General features: G+C 38.3%; 1 protein-coding gene and 1 non-coding gene across 2 annotated transcripts; both read left to right on the top strand.

The window, feature by feature from the left end:
• Positions 1-1,006: 1,006 nt before the first annotated feature.
• On the top strand, positions 1,007-1,942 carry LOC112757112 (uncharacterized). Its single transcript, XM_025805717.1, has one exon. The coding sequence runs from the start codon at positions 1,007-1,009 to the stop codon at positions 1,940-1,942; it is 936 nt and encodes a 311-aa protein (XP_025661502.1).
• A 10,542-nt stretch (positions 1,943-12,484) lies between these two features.
• Positions 12,485-12,592, top strand: LOC112760785 (small nucleolar RNA R71). Its single transcript, XR_003181208.1, has one exon. It is a non-coding gene; the product is annotated as a small nucleolar RNA R71 (small nucleolar RNA).
• Positions 12,593-14,705: the final 2,113 nt, after the last annotated feature.

The following is a 14,705-nucleotide window of genomic DNA, read 5'->3' on the forward strand; positions in this document are numbered from 1 at the left end:
GTGGTGAGACCGCCGCCCTTACCAAAACCTTGTGTGAGATGACAAGTCTTCTAAAGCAACTCCAAGTGAATCAACAACAACCTCCACCATCTCCTCAACACCAACAAAGCCAACAATTGGTCCCCCAAAAAGTATGCCAGATGAATGTCCGAGTCTCCAAGAAGATAACACTCTAGTGGCTACCCACAACTTTTATGATCGCTCCTTCTATGAACGCCGCAATCAAGGATACCATTCACAAGGGAGCAATTTCAACCAAGGGTACTCCCAACAAGGAGGCAACTATAACCAAGGGAGTAACAACTCTAATCAAGGTTAGAGGGATAGCTCCAACCAAGGTTGGCGGGACAATTATCAACAAGGAGGTAGGGACAATGGAGGCAACCAAAGATGGAACACCAACAATCTACAAAACCGATACTCGTAAAACCCTCCAAATCAACAACCAAACCAAGGAAGGAACTACCAAACCTACATACCACCTCATAGACAACCACTTCAACCGAACCAATCACAAGTACCACAAATCACCTATCCTTCCACTTCTTCAAATCAAGATGAGACACTCCGATCCATACTCCAAGGGCAAAAAGAACTCCAAAATACACTCAACTCAAGTCTTAATGGCCTCACTTCCACCCTCCAAGCCCTCATTGCTCGCATGGAGCCACCTTCTACCTCCACTCCTTAAGCTCCAAACTCTAGTGCCATACCTTCTCAACCTCTACCCAACCCCAAGGGTGGCATCAATGCCATAACCTTGAGGTCCGGAACTCAATTGAAAGAGAGGAGCTCAAAGGCACCTAGCCCAATAATAGATACTCAAGAGGAGGATGGAGTTGAAATTGAAGAGGAAGAGGAAGTACATCTAATAGTTGATGATGAAGACCCTCAACCAAGGAGTGAAGTCCCTAGAAAGGAGCAAGTCTTAGAGGAAGTGGCTTAACCAATCCCATTTCCTATATTGGCAAGAGAGACTAAAAAGCGTATAGAACTTGACCCAAAAATGGTGGAGATGTTCAAGAAAGTGGAGGTAACTATCCCCCTCTTTGATGCTATACATAAAGTGCCTAAATATGAGAAGTTTCTTATGGACTTGTGTATGAACAAAGATAGAATCCATGAGTTAGAAACCATTCCGTTGGGGAGTTCTATTTCGGCTTTGATGGGAGCTATCCTGAAAAAGTGTGTTGATCCGGGCCCTTGCTTAGTCTCTTGTATCATTGGTGGAGTCCAATTCATTGATTGTATGTGTGACCTTGGTGCATGCGTTAGCATTATGCCTCTTTCCGTGTATCATATATTGAAGCTCCCACCGTTGAAGCGGTCGGCGGCTAGGTTTGTCTTGGCGGACAAGAGCATAATAACTGTGACGAGTATTGCGGAAGATGTGTTGGTCAACATAAAGGGTTTGGTATTTCCAATTAATTTTCATATCCTTGTGATGCCACCAAGTGAATCCGAAAGGACATCATCCATCCTACTTGGGAGGCCATTTTTGAGGACCTCTAGATTCAAGTTGGATGCCTATTCGGGAACCTACTCATTTGAGATAGATGAGAGAGTCATAAGTTTTAGCTTAGAAGAAGCAATGAAGCACCCACCAGAGAACCATTCCATATTCCCGTGTGATTTAATTAACAACATTGTGGCCGAAGTACATTATGCAAAGCTAGATGAGAAACATATGATTGAAGAAAATAGTGAAGACCCAAGTGAAGAAGTTCAAGTGTCGAGTCAAGAGCAAAATCTAGAATTAAAGCCACTACCACCCCACCTAAAGTACTCATACCTTGATGAAGCCCATAAGTTCTCGGTGATTATAGCAAGGGAACTAAATCCTCAACAAGAAGAAAAGTTGCTATGTGTTTTGAGGAAGAACAAAAGGGAAATAGGGTGGAGCTTGGTGGATCTAGTGGGAATAAGTCCCCAAGTGTGTTAGCACTGGATCTTTTTAGAAGAAGAAGCTAGACCCGTCAGACAACCTCAAAGACAATTAAATCCGACCATTCTAGAGGTTGTCAAGAAGGAGGTAACCCGGTTACTCGAGGCGGACATCATCTACCCCATTTCGGATAGTGAATGGGTGAGTCCCATTCAAGTTGTGCCAAAGAAATCTGGGGTAACCACAATCAAGAATGAAAACGGGGAGCTTATAGCTACAAGGGTGCAAAACTCTTGGCGGGTATGCATAGACTACCGAAGGTTGAACTCGGCCACTAGAAAGGATCATTTTCCACTTCCGTTTATCGATCAAATGCTCGATCGATTATCCGGTAAATCTCATTATTACTTTTTAGATGGCTATTCGGGGTACTTCCAAATACACATTGCTCTAGAGGACCAAGAAAAAACAACATTTACTTGCCCCTTTGGAACTTATGCCTATAAGCGTATGCCATTCGGCTTATGCAATGCACTGGCAACTTTCCAAAGGTGCATGATGAGCATATTTGCGGATTTTCTAGGGCAATGCATGGAGGTATTCATGGATGACTTCACGGTATATGGTGAATCTTTTGATCATTGCTTGGATAACCTTGAAAAAGTTTTGGAAAGATGTACTAAATCTAACCTTTTCTTGAATTTTGAGAGATGCCATTTCATGGTTAGACAAGTCGTTGTTTTAGGACATATTGTTTCCAAGGATGGTATTTCTGTAGATCCAGCAAAGGTTAATGTTATATCTAGCTTGCCTTACCCCTCTTCCGAGAGGGAAGTCCGTTCTTTCCTTGGACATGCAGGATTTTATCGAAGGTTCATAAAGGACTTTAGTAAGGTAGCATTACCTCTATCAAGATTGTTGCAAAAGGACATTGAGTTTGATCTAAGCAAGGAATGCATGGAGGCTTTTGACAAGCTCAAGGTAGCATTGACCCAAGCTCCCATCGTGCGAGGGCCGGATTGGAGTCGGCCATTCGAAATAATGTGTGATGCTTTAAATTTTGCCGTGGGAGCCGTGTTAGCACAACGCGAGGGTAAGAATCCATATGTCATAGCCTATGCATAAAAAAAACTAGATGGAGCCCAATCCAAGTACACTACCACCAAAAAAGAACTATTGGCAATAGTTTTCGCCTTGGACAAGTTCCGAGCATATCTACTTGGTTCAAAGGTGGTAGTGTACTCGGATCATGCGGCGTTAAAGTATTTGTTGGCTAAGAAGGAATCCAAACCGAGATAGATTAGATGGGTTTTATTGTTGCAAGAATTTGACTTGGAAATTAAAGATAGGAGTGGTTTGCAAAACCTAGTGGAGGATCACTTAAGTCGCCTTGATCAAACCAAAGGCGATACCACTCCTATTAATGATTCTTTTCCCTTTGAAGGCTTGCACACAATCTCAGAAGCCATTCCTTGGTATGAATCAATTTCCAATTACTTGGTATCTCGCTCCTTCCCTCCTAATCTCTCCAAACATCAAAGGGATAAGCTAAAAAGCGAATCCAAATATTATGTGTGGGATGACCCATACCTTTGGAGATGTGGGGCGGATCAAGTAATTCGGAGGTGCATTCCACAAACCGAATTCTACTCAATCTTGGAAGCTTGCCACTCCTCCGAAGGAGGAGGCCATTTTGGACCTCAAAGAACGGAAAGGAAAATCCTAGATTGTGGATTTTGGTGGCCAACTCTTTTCAAGGACTCTTCTCTTTTTTGTAAATATTGTTCTGAATATATTAGATTTGGTAATATCTCCAAGAAGGATGAAATCCACAACAAACCATGCTATTTTGTAAGATTTTTTATGTGTGGGGTATCGACTTCATGGGGCCATTCCCAATTTCTAATGGTTTTCTCTACATTCTACTTATCGTTGATTATGTGTCCAAATGGGTGGAAGCGATACCCACCCGGACGGACGATGCTAATGCGGTCCTTTCCTTTGTAAGAAATAACATCATTTGTAGATTTGGGTCGCCACGAGCAATCATGAGCGACCAAGGCTCACATTTTTGCAATAGGAGAATGGAAGGGCTAATGAAGAAACATGGCATCGTGCATAAATTGGCTACGGCCTACCACCCACAGACAAACAGCCAAGCTGAGGTTTCCAATCGGGAGATTAAACGCATATTGGAAAGAATTGTGAAACCCAATAGAAAAGATTGGAGTGCTAAGCTCACCGATGCATTATGGGCCTACCGAACGACATACAAAATGCCGATTGGCATGAGCCCCTTTCGGTTGGTCTATGGCAAAGATTGCCACTTACCGGTGGAGATAGAGCACAAGGCATATTGGGCCATCAAGGAGTATTCAAGTTTGGGTGGGGCCGGTGTTGAGAGAAAACTACAACTAGCGGAATTGGAATATTTGAGGCTTGTAGCTTATGAGAACTCGAGACTTTACAAGGAGAAAATGAAAGTCGTGCATGATAAGAACATAAAAGGTAAAGAATTTAAAGCCGGTGATCTAGTCCTCCTTTAAAATTCAATATTGAGATTGTTGCCCAAAAAACTAAGATCAAAACGGGAAGGCCTATATCAAGCAGAGAAAGCGGCACCCTATGGAGTTTATCATTTGCGCCATCCTTCATGTCCGGATATCTTTAAGGTCAATGGGCACCATCTCAAGTTGTATCATGGTAAGCAAATGAAAAGCAACAAGGAGATTGAGGTATTCCTTTTGGAAGATGCACCTCTTGGCAAAGAGGAATGAGCTAGTGAAAGTCTAACTTAAGGGCATTAAACAAAAGTGCTAGGTGGGAGACACTCCACCATGGTGAGATCTATCCTTTTGACCCTTTTGTATATAATTCTTGATTTCTTCATTGTTTTATGATTGCTTAGGTATAGTTTTGTTTGGTTGGATTTGATTGTGACTACTGATGAGCAGATAATTTATACGCTTTTGGACATTACTTTTAGTATGTTTTTAGTAGGATCTAGTTACTTTTAGGGATGTTTTCATTAGTTTTTATGTTAAATTCACATTTCTGGACTTTACTATGAGTTTGTGTGTTTTTCTTTGATTTCAGGTATTTTCTAGCTGAAATTGAGGGACTTGAGCAAAAATCAGATTCAGAGATTGAAGAAGGACTGCTGATGCTGTTGGATTCTGACCGTCCTGCACTCAAAATAGATTTTCTGGCGCTACAGAACTCAAAATGGCGCGCTTTCAATTGCGTTGGAAAGTAGACATCCAGGGCTTTCCAGAAATATATAATAGTCCATACTTTTCTCAAGTTTAGATGACGCAAACTGGCGTTCAACGCCAGCTCTCTGCCCAATTCTGGCGTCCAGCGCCAGAAACAAGTTGCAAAGTGGAGTTCAACGCCCAAAATGGCACAAAAGCTGGCGTTCAACTCCAAGAAGGACCTCTCCATGTGTAGACTTCAAGCTCAGCCCAAGCACACACCAAGTGGGCCCCGAAAGTGGATTTATGCATCAATTAATTACTTCTGTAAACCCTAGTAGCTAGTTTATTATAAATAGGACCTTTTACTATTGTATTAGATCATCTTTTGAACCATCTTTGGATCATCTTTGGACGCCTGGTTCTTAGATCATGGGGGCTGGCCATTCGGTCATGCCTGGACCTTTCACTTATGTATTTTCAAACGGTAGAGTTTCTACACTCCATAGATTAAGGTGTGGAGCTCTGCTGTTCCTCAAAGATTAATGCAAAGTACTACTGTTTTCTATTCAATTCACTTGTTCCGCTTCTAAGATATTCATTCGCACTTCAACCTGAATGTGATGAACATGACAATCATCATCATTCCCTATGAACGCGTGCCTGACAACCACTTCCGTTCTACATTAGATTGAATGAGTATCTCTTAGATCTCTTAATCAGAATCTTCGTGGTATAAGCTAGATTGATGGCGGCATTCATGAGGGTCCGAAAAGTCTAAACCTTGTCTGTGGTATTCCGAGTAGGACTCTGGGATTGAATGACTGTGACGAACTCCAAATTCACGAGTGCTGGGCGTAGTGACAGAAGCAAAAGGATAGTAAATCCTATTCCAGTATGATCGAGAACCTCCAAGATGATTAGCCATGCAGTGACAGCGTATCGGACCATTTTCACAGAGAGGAATAGGATCCAACCAACGACAAGGGTAATGCCTCCAGACGATTAGTCGTGCTGTGACAGAGCATTTGGACCATTTTCCCGAGAGAGATTGAAAGTAGCCATTGGCACCGGTGACATCCTTACATAAAGCCACCCATAGAAAGGAGTAAGATTGATTGGATGAAGACAGCAGGAAAGCAGATGTTCAGAGGAACGAATGCATCTCCATACGCTTATCTGAAATTCTCACCAATGAGTTACATAAGTATTTCTATCCTTAGTTTATTGTTTATTTTCGAAAACTCCATAACTATTTTATATCCGCCTGACTGAGATTTACAAGGTGACCATAGCTTGCTTCATACCAACAATCTCCGTGGGATTCGACCCTTACTCACGTAAGGTATTACTTGGACGATGCAGTGCACTTGCTGGTTAGTTGTGCGAAGTTGTGAACCATGGTATTGGCATTGTGTTTTTGGTGCCATTACCAGGGAAAGAAAGAGCAATGAATTTTACATAATCAAAGTGTAATCACAATTTCGTCCACCAAGTTTTTGGCGCCGTTGCCGGGGATTGTTCGAGTTTGGACAACTGACGGTTCATCTTGTTCCTCAGATTAGGTAATTTTCTTTTTGTTTTATTTTCAAAAATTTTTCAAAAAGTTTTCAAAATTTTCTCCTTTGTTTTCGAAAAAAAAAATTTTAAAAATAAATGTTTTCAAAAAAATATTTTTTTTTCAGAATTTTTAAGAATGAATTCTAGTGTTTCATGAAGCATGTTGAAGCCTATCTGGCTGTAAAGCCATACCCAAACTGCTTTGGGATTGGTCTTCAACTAATCACCTCAATGGAGCCATGCCCAATCCTTCTGGATAGGGTATGTCAGGCGTGTCATGTCTGAGTTACATACTAAAGCTTGGCTGGCTATTAAGCCATGCCTGAGCCTTTGATTGGAGCTTTAGACTAAAAAGTATAAGATTCCTGGAATTCATATTAAAAATTTTGGAATCCTTATTTTTGTTTTTCAAATAATTTTCGAAAAAAAAATACAAAAAAATTTATAAAATCATAAAAATCAAAAATATTTTTGTGTTCTTGTTTGAGTCTTGAGTCATGTTATAAGTTTGGTGTCAATTGCATATTCATCTTGCATTTTTCAAAAATTCATGCATTCATAGTGTTCTTCATGATCTTCAAGTTGTTCTTGGTAAGTCTTCTTGTTTGATCTTGATGTTTTCTTGTTTTGTGTTGTATGGTGTTTTTCATATGCATTCTTGAATTCTTAGTACCTAAGCATTAAAGAATTCTAAGTTTGGTGTCTTGCATGTTTCCTTTGCATAAAAAATTTTTCAAAAATAAGTTCTTGATGTTCATCTTGATCTTCATAGTGTTCTTGGTGTTCATCTTGACATTCATAGCATTCTTGCATGCATCACATGTTTTGATCTAAAATTCTCATGCATTGCATCATTATCTTGTTTTTCTCTCTCATCATAAAAATTTAAAAATCAAAAAAATATCTTTTCCTCTTTTCTCTCATAATTTCGAAAATTAGATTTGACTTTTTCAAAAATTTTTAAAATCTAGTTGTTTTTATGAGTCAAATCAAATTTTCAATTTAAAAATCTTATCTTTTTCAAAATCTTTTTCAAAAATCAAATCCTTTTCATTTTTTTAGTTATTTTCGAAAATTTCAGAAATATTTTTCAAAAATCTTTTTCTTAATTTTACATCATTTTTTCGAAAATAACATCATCAATTAATGTTTTGATTCAAAAATTTCAAGTTTGTTACTTGCTTGTTAAGAAAGATTCAAACTTTGAGTTCTAGAATCATATCTTGTGATTTCTTGTGAATCAAGTCATTAATTGTGATTTTTAAAAATCAAATCTTTTTCAAAACTAATTTCAATCATATATTTTCAAAAATATCTTCTTATCTTATCTTTTTCAAAAATTTGATTTTTAAAATATCTTTTCTAACTTCCTATCTTCTTACCTTTTCGAAAATTGATTTTCAAAACTTGTTTCAACTAACTAACTAACTTTTTGTTTGTTTCTTATCTTTTTCAAAACCACATAACTAACTCTCTCTTTCTAATTTTCGAAAATATCTTCTCTCTTTTTCAAAAATTTCTTTTTAATTAACTAATTATTTTATTTTTTATTTGAATTTTCAAAAAACTACTAACCTTTTTCAAAAACTATTTTCGAAAATCACTAACCCTTTTTTCAAAATAATTTTCGAAAATTCTTCTCCCTTATCTCTTTCTATTTATTTATTCATCTACTAACACTTCATCTCACCCAAATTCAAACCCCCTCTTCCATCTGTGTTCGAATTTCTTCTTCTTCTTTTCTTCTACTCACACAGGGACCTCTATACTGTGGTAAAAAGGACCCCTATTATTATTATTTTTCTGTTCTCTCTTTTTCATATGAGCAGGAGCAAGGACAAGAATATTCTTGTTGAAGTAGATCCAGAACCTGAAAGGACTCTGAAGAGAAAACTAAGAGAAGCTAAAATACAACAATCCAGAGATAATCTTTCATAAATTTTCGAACAGGAAGAGGAGATGGCAGCCGAAAATAATAATAATGCAAGGAGAATGCTTGGTGACTTTACTGCACCTAATTCCAATTTACATGAAAGAAGCATCTCTATTCCTACCATTGGAGCAAACAACTTTGAGCTGAAACCTCAGCTAGTTTCTCTGATGCAGCAGAACTGCAAGTTTCATGGACTTCCATCTGAAGATCCTTTTTAGTTCTTAACTGAATTCTTGCAGATATATGATACTGTTAAGACTAATGGAGTAGATCCTGAAGTCTACAGGCTCATGCTTTTCCCTTTTGCTGTAAGAGACAGAGCTAGAGTGTGGTTGGACTCTCAACCCAAAGACAGCTTGAACTCTTGGGATAAGCTGGTCACGGCTTTCTTAGCCAAGTTCTTTCCTCCTCAAAAGCTGAGCAAGCTTAGAGTGGATGTTCAAACCTTCAGACAAAAAGAAGGTGAATCTCTCTATGAAGCTTGGGAAAGATACAAACAGTTGACCAAAAAGTGTCCTTCTGACATGCTTTCAGAATGGACCATCCTGGATATATTCTATGATGGTCTGTCTGAGTTATCAAAGATGTCATTGGATACTTTTGCAGGTGGATCCATTCACCTAAAGAAAACGCCTGCAGAAGCACAAGAACTCATTGACATGGTTGCAAATAACCAGTTCATGTACACTTCTGAAAGGAATCCTGTGAATAATGGGACGCCTATGAAGAAGGGAGTTCTTGAAATTGATACTCTGAATGCCATATTGGCTCAGAACAAAATATTGACTCAGCAAGTCAATATGATTTCTCAGAGTCTGAATGGAGTGCAAGCTGCATCCAACAGTACTCAAGAGGCTTCTTATGAAGAAGAAGCTTATGATCCTGAAAACCCTGCAATAGCAGAGGTGAATTACTTAGGTGAACCTTATGGAAACACCTATAATCCATCATGGAGAAATCATCCAAATCTCTCATGGAAGGATCAAAGGCCTCAACAAGGCTTTAATAATGGTGGAAGAAACAGGTTTAACAATAATAAACCTTTTTCATCATCCACTCAGCAACAGACAGAGAACTCTGAACAAAATACTTCTAATTTAGCAAACTTAGTTTCTGATCTATCCAAGGCCACTGTAAGTTTCATGAATGAAACAAGGTCTTCCATTAGAAATTTGGAAGCACAAGTGGGCCAGCTGAGTAAAAGGATCACTGAAATCCCTCCTAGTACTCTCCCAAGCAATACAGAAGAGAATCCAAAAGGAGAGTGCAAGGCCATTGACATAAGCACCATGGCCGAACCTGTAAGGGAATGAGAGGACGTGAATCCCAAGGAGGAAGACCTCCTGGGACGCCCAGTGATCAATAAGGAGTTTCCCTCTGAGGAACCAAAGGAATCTGAGACTCATCTAGAGACCATAGATATTCCATTGAACCTCCTTATGCCATTCATGAGCTCTGATGAGTATTCCTCTTCTGAAGAGAATGAGGATGTTACTGAAGAGCAAACTGCCAAGTTTCTTGGTGCAATCATGAAGCTGAATGCCAAATTATTTGGTATTGAAACTTGGGAAGATGAACCTCCCTTGTTCACCAATGAACTAAGTGATCTGGATCAACTAACATTGCCTCAGAAGAGACAGGATCCTGGAAAGTTCATAATACCTTGTACCATAGGCACCATGATCTTTAAGGCTCTGTGTGACCTTGGTTCAGGAATAAACCTCATGCCCCTCTCTGTAATAGAGAAACTGGGAATCTATGGGGTGCAAGCTGCTAAAATCTCATTAGAGATGGCAGACAATTCAAGAAAACAGGCTTATGGACAAGTAGAGGTCGTGTTAGTAAAGGTTGAAGGCCTTTACATCCCTGCTGATTTCATAGTCCTGGATACTGGAAAGGAAGAGGATGAATCCATCATCCTAGGAAGATCTTTCCTAGCCACAGCAAGAGCTGTGATTGATGTGGACAGAGGAGAATTGATCCTTCAATTAAATGAGGACAACCTTGTGTTTACAACTCAAGGATCTCTCTCTGCATCCATGGAGAGGAAGCATAAAAAGCTTCTCTCAAAGCAGAGTCAAACAAAGCCCCCACAGTCAAACTCTAAGTTTGGTGTTGGGAGGCCACAACCAAACTCTAAGTTTGGTGTCAAACCCCCATATCTAAACTCTAAGTTTGGTGTTGGGAGGTCTCAACAGAACTCTGCACATCTGTGAGGCTCTATGAGAGCCCACTGTCAAGCTATTGACATTAAAGAAGCGCTTGTTGGGAGGCAACCCAATGTTTAATTATCTAATTTTATTTTTGTTTTTCATGTTTTATTAGGTTCATGATCATGTGGAGTCACAAAATAAATATAAAAATTGAAAACGGAATCAAAAACAGCAGAAGAAAAATCACACCCTGGAGGAAGACCTTAATGGTATTTAAATGCTAGTAAGAAGCATGTTTTGGGCGTTCAACGCCAGAACAGAGCATGGTTCTGGCGCTGAACGCCAGAAATGGGCAGCATCTGGGCGTTTGAACGCCAGAAATGCACCCTGGAGGAGAGCTAGCGCTGAACGCCCAGAACAAGCATGGTTCTGGCATTCAACGCCAGAAATAGGCTACAAATGGGCGTTCAACGCCCAGAACAAGCACCAACCTGGCGCTGAACGCCCAGAGTTGTGTGCAAGGGCATTTTGCATGCCCAATTTGGTGCAAGGTTGTAAATCCTTGAACACCTCAGGATCTGTGGACCCCACAGGATCACCTCAGGATCTGTGGACCCCACAGGATCCCCACCTACCTCCACTTACTTCTTCTCACCCCTCTTTCACACAATCCCATAAACACTCTTCCCCAAAACCCTTCACCAATCACCTCAATCTCTCTTCCCCATCACCTCTTCACCATTCACATCCATCCACTCTTCCCCATAAACCTACCTCATAAACTCCACCTACCTTCAAAATTCAAAATCAATTTCCCACCCAAACCCACCCTAAATGGCCGAACTTACCCCCCCTCCCTTCCCTATATATAACCCTCCATTCTTCCTCATTTTCACACAACACAACCCTCTTTTCTCTTCTTGGCCGAAACACACCTCCCTCATCCTCTCCATATTTTCTTCTCCTTCTTCATCTATTCTTTCTTCTCTTGCTCGAGGGCGAGCAATATTCTAAGTTTGGTGTGGTAAAAGCATAAGCTTTTTGTTTTTCCATTACCATTGATGGCACCTAAGACCGGAGAATCCTCTAGAAAAGGGAAATGGAAGACAAAAGCTTCCACCTCCAAGTCATGGGAGATGGAAAGGTTCATCTCCAAAGCCCATCAAGACCACTTCTATGATGTTGTGGCCAAGAAGAAGGTGATCCCCGAGGTCCCTTTCAAACTCAAAAGAAATGATGGAAAAGGCTTGCTATTGCTAAACCTGTTTCTTCCACCATTATTAAAGCCTTGTTGAGGCTTTTGTTGATCCATCCATGAGAAATTTGGATGATTTCTCCATGAGGGATTATAGGTATTTTCATAGGGTTCCCCCATGTAATTCACCTTTGCTATTGTAGGGTTCTCAAGATCATAAGCTTTTTCTTTAGAAGATGCCTCTTGAGTACTGTTGGATGCAGCTTGCAATCCATTCAGACTCTGAGAAATCATATTGACTTGCTGAGTCAATATTTTATTCTGAGCCAATATGGCATTCAGAGTATCAATTTCAAGAACTCCCTTCCTCTGAGGCGTCCCATTACTCATAGGATTCCTTTCAGAAGTGTACATGAACTGGTTATTTGCATCCATGTCAATGAGTTCCTGAGCTTCTGCAGGCGTTTTCTTTAGGTGAATGGATCCACCTGTAGAATGGTCCAATGACATCTTTAATAATTCAAACAGACCATCATAGAATATATCCAGGATAGTCTATTCTGAAAGCATGTCAGAAGGACACTTTTTGGTCAGTTGCTTATATCTCTCCCAAGCTTCATAGAGGGATTCACCTTCTTTCTGTTTGAAGGTTTGAACATCCACTCTAAGCTTGCTATGCTTTTGAGGAGGAAAGAACTTGGCTAACAAAGCCGTGACCAGCTTATCCCAAGAGTTCAGGCTATCTTTAGGTTGAGAGTCCAACCATATTCTAGCTCTGTCTCTTACAGCAAATGGGAAAAGCATAAGCCTGTAGAACTCGGAGTCAACCCCATTGGTCTTAACAGTATCACAGATCTGCAAGAATTCAGTTAAGAACTGAAAAGGATCTTCTGATGGAAGTCCATGAAACTTGCAGTTCTATTGCATTAGAGAAACTAATTGAGGCTTTAGCTCAAAATTGTTTGCTCCAATGGCAGGGATTGAGATGCTTCTTCCATGTAAATTGGAATTTGGTGCAGTAAAGTCACCAAGCATCTTCCTTGCATTGTTATTATTTATAGCCATGTCTCCTTCTTTTTCAAAAATTTCTGTTAGATTTTCTCCAGAGAGTTGTGCTTTAGCTTCCCTTAGCTTCCTCTTCAGAGTTCTTTCAGGTTCAGGATCAGCTTCAACAAGAATGTTCTTATCCTTGTTCCTGCTCATATGAAAAAGAAGAAAACAGAAAAGAAGAGGAATCCTCTATGTCACAGTATAGAGATTCCTTTATGTGAGTAGAAGAAGAAAAGAAATTTGAACACAGAAAGAGGGAGAGGGTTCAAATTTTTAAGAAGAAGAGAAATGTTAGTAGATAAATAAATAATTAGAAGGAGGTGAGAGAGAAGAATTTTCGAAAATAATTGAAAAGAAAAGAAAAATATTTTTGTTTTTAATTTAGAATTAAAAATTAAAATTCGAGAATTAAAAAATAAAATTAAATCAAATTAAATATTAAAACAAATAGTTAATTAAAAAGGAATTTTGAAAAAGGGGAAGGTGATTTTCGAAAATTAGAGAGATAATTAGTTAGGTAGTTTTGAAAAAGATATGATTGAAATAATAAACTTTTAAAATCAAACAAAAAGTCAAGTAGTTAATTGAAAAAGATTTGAAAATTAAATTTTGAAAAGATAGGAAGTTAGAAAAGATTTTGAAATTGATTTTGAAAAAGATGTGATTGAAACTTATTTTGAAAAAGATTTGAGAAAGACATTTAAAAAGATTTCATTTTGAAAATTAAAGTTGATTACTTGACTAACGAGAAACAAAAAAATATGATTTTAAAATTTAAAGATTGAACCTTTCTTACTAGGCAAGTAACAAACTTAAAATTTTTGAATCAATCACATTAACTGTTAGCATTAATTTCGAAAATATGAAATAGAAATAAGAAAAAGATTTTGAAAATCATTTTGAAATTTTTGAAATTCATAAAGGAAAAATGAAAAAGATTTTATTTTTTGAAAAAGATTTGAAAAAGATATAATTTTTTTAAAATGAAAATTTGATTTGACTCATAAGAAACAATTAAATTTAAAAACTTTTTGACTAAATCAAACTAAATTTTTGAAAATTTATGAGAGAATGAGGGAATGATATTTTTTTTATTTCTGAATTTTTTATGAAGAAAGAGAAAAACAGTAAAAAGACTCAAAACATGAAAATTGTGAATCAAAACACACAATGCATGCAAGAACACTTTGAATGTCAAGATGGACACCAAGAACACATTGAATGTCAAGATGAACCCCAAGAACTTATTTTTGAAAATTTTTAAGAAAAGAAAAACATGCAAGACACCAAACTTAGAAATTTTCAAACTTTAGACACTAATAATTTGAAAATGCATATGGAAAACAAGAAAAGACACAAAACATGAAATTTTAAAGATCAAACAAGAAGACTTACCAAGAACAACTTGAAGATCATGAAGAATGCAATGCATGGATTTTCAAAAATTAAAGAGAATTATAAAAGCATGCAATTGACACCAAACTTAAGAACTGACACAAGACTCAAACAAGAAACATCAAATTATTTTATTTTTTTCTTTTTTTTTCGTATTTTTCGAAAATAAAAGAATAAAAACAAAAAGCTTTATATTAAAATAAAATTACCTAATCTGAGCAACAAGATGAACCGTTAGTTGTCCAAACTCGAACAATCCCCGGCAACGGCGCCAAAAACTTGGTGCACGAAATTGTGATCCTTAACAACGGCGCCAACAACTTGGTGCTCGGAACGTAAT

Source organism: Arachis hypogaea, chromosome 16, assembly GCF_003086295.3.
Source record: "Arachis hypogaea cultivar Tifrunner chromosome 16, arahy.Tifrunner.gnm2.J5K5, whole genome shotgun sequence".
In the NCBI taxonomy this organism is placed as follows: domain Eukaryota; kingdom Viridiplantae; phylum Streptophyta; class Magnoliopsida; order Fabales; family Fabaceae; genus Arachis; species Arachis hypogaea.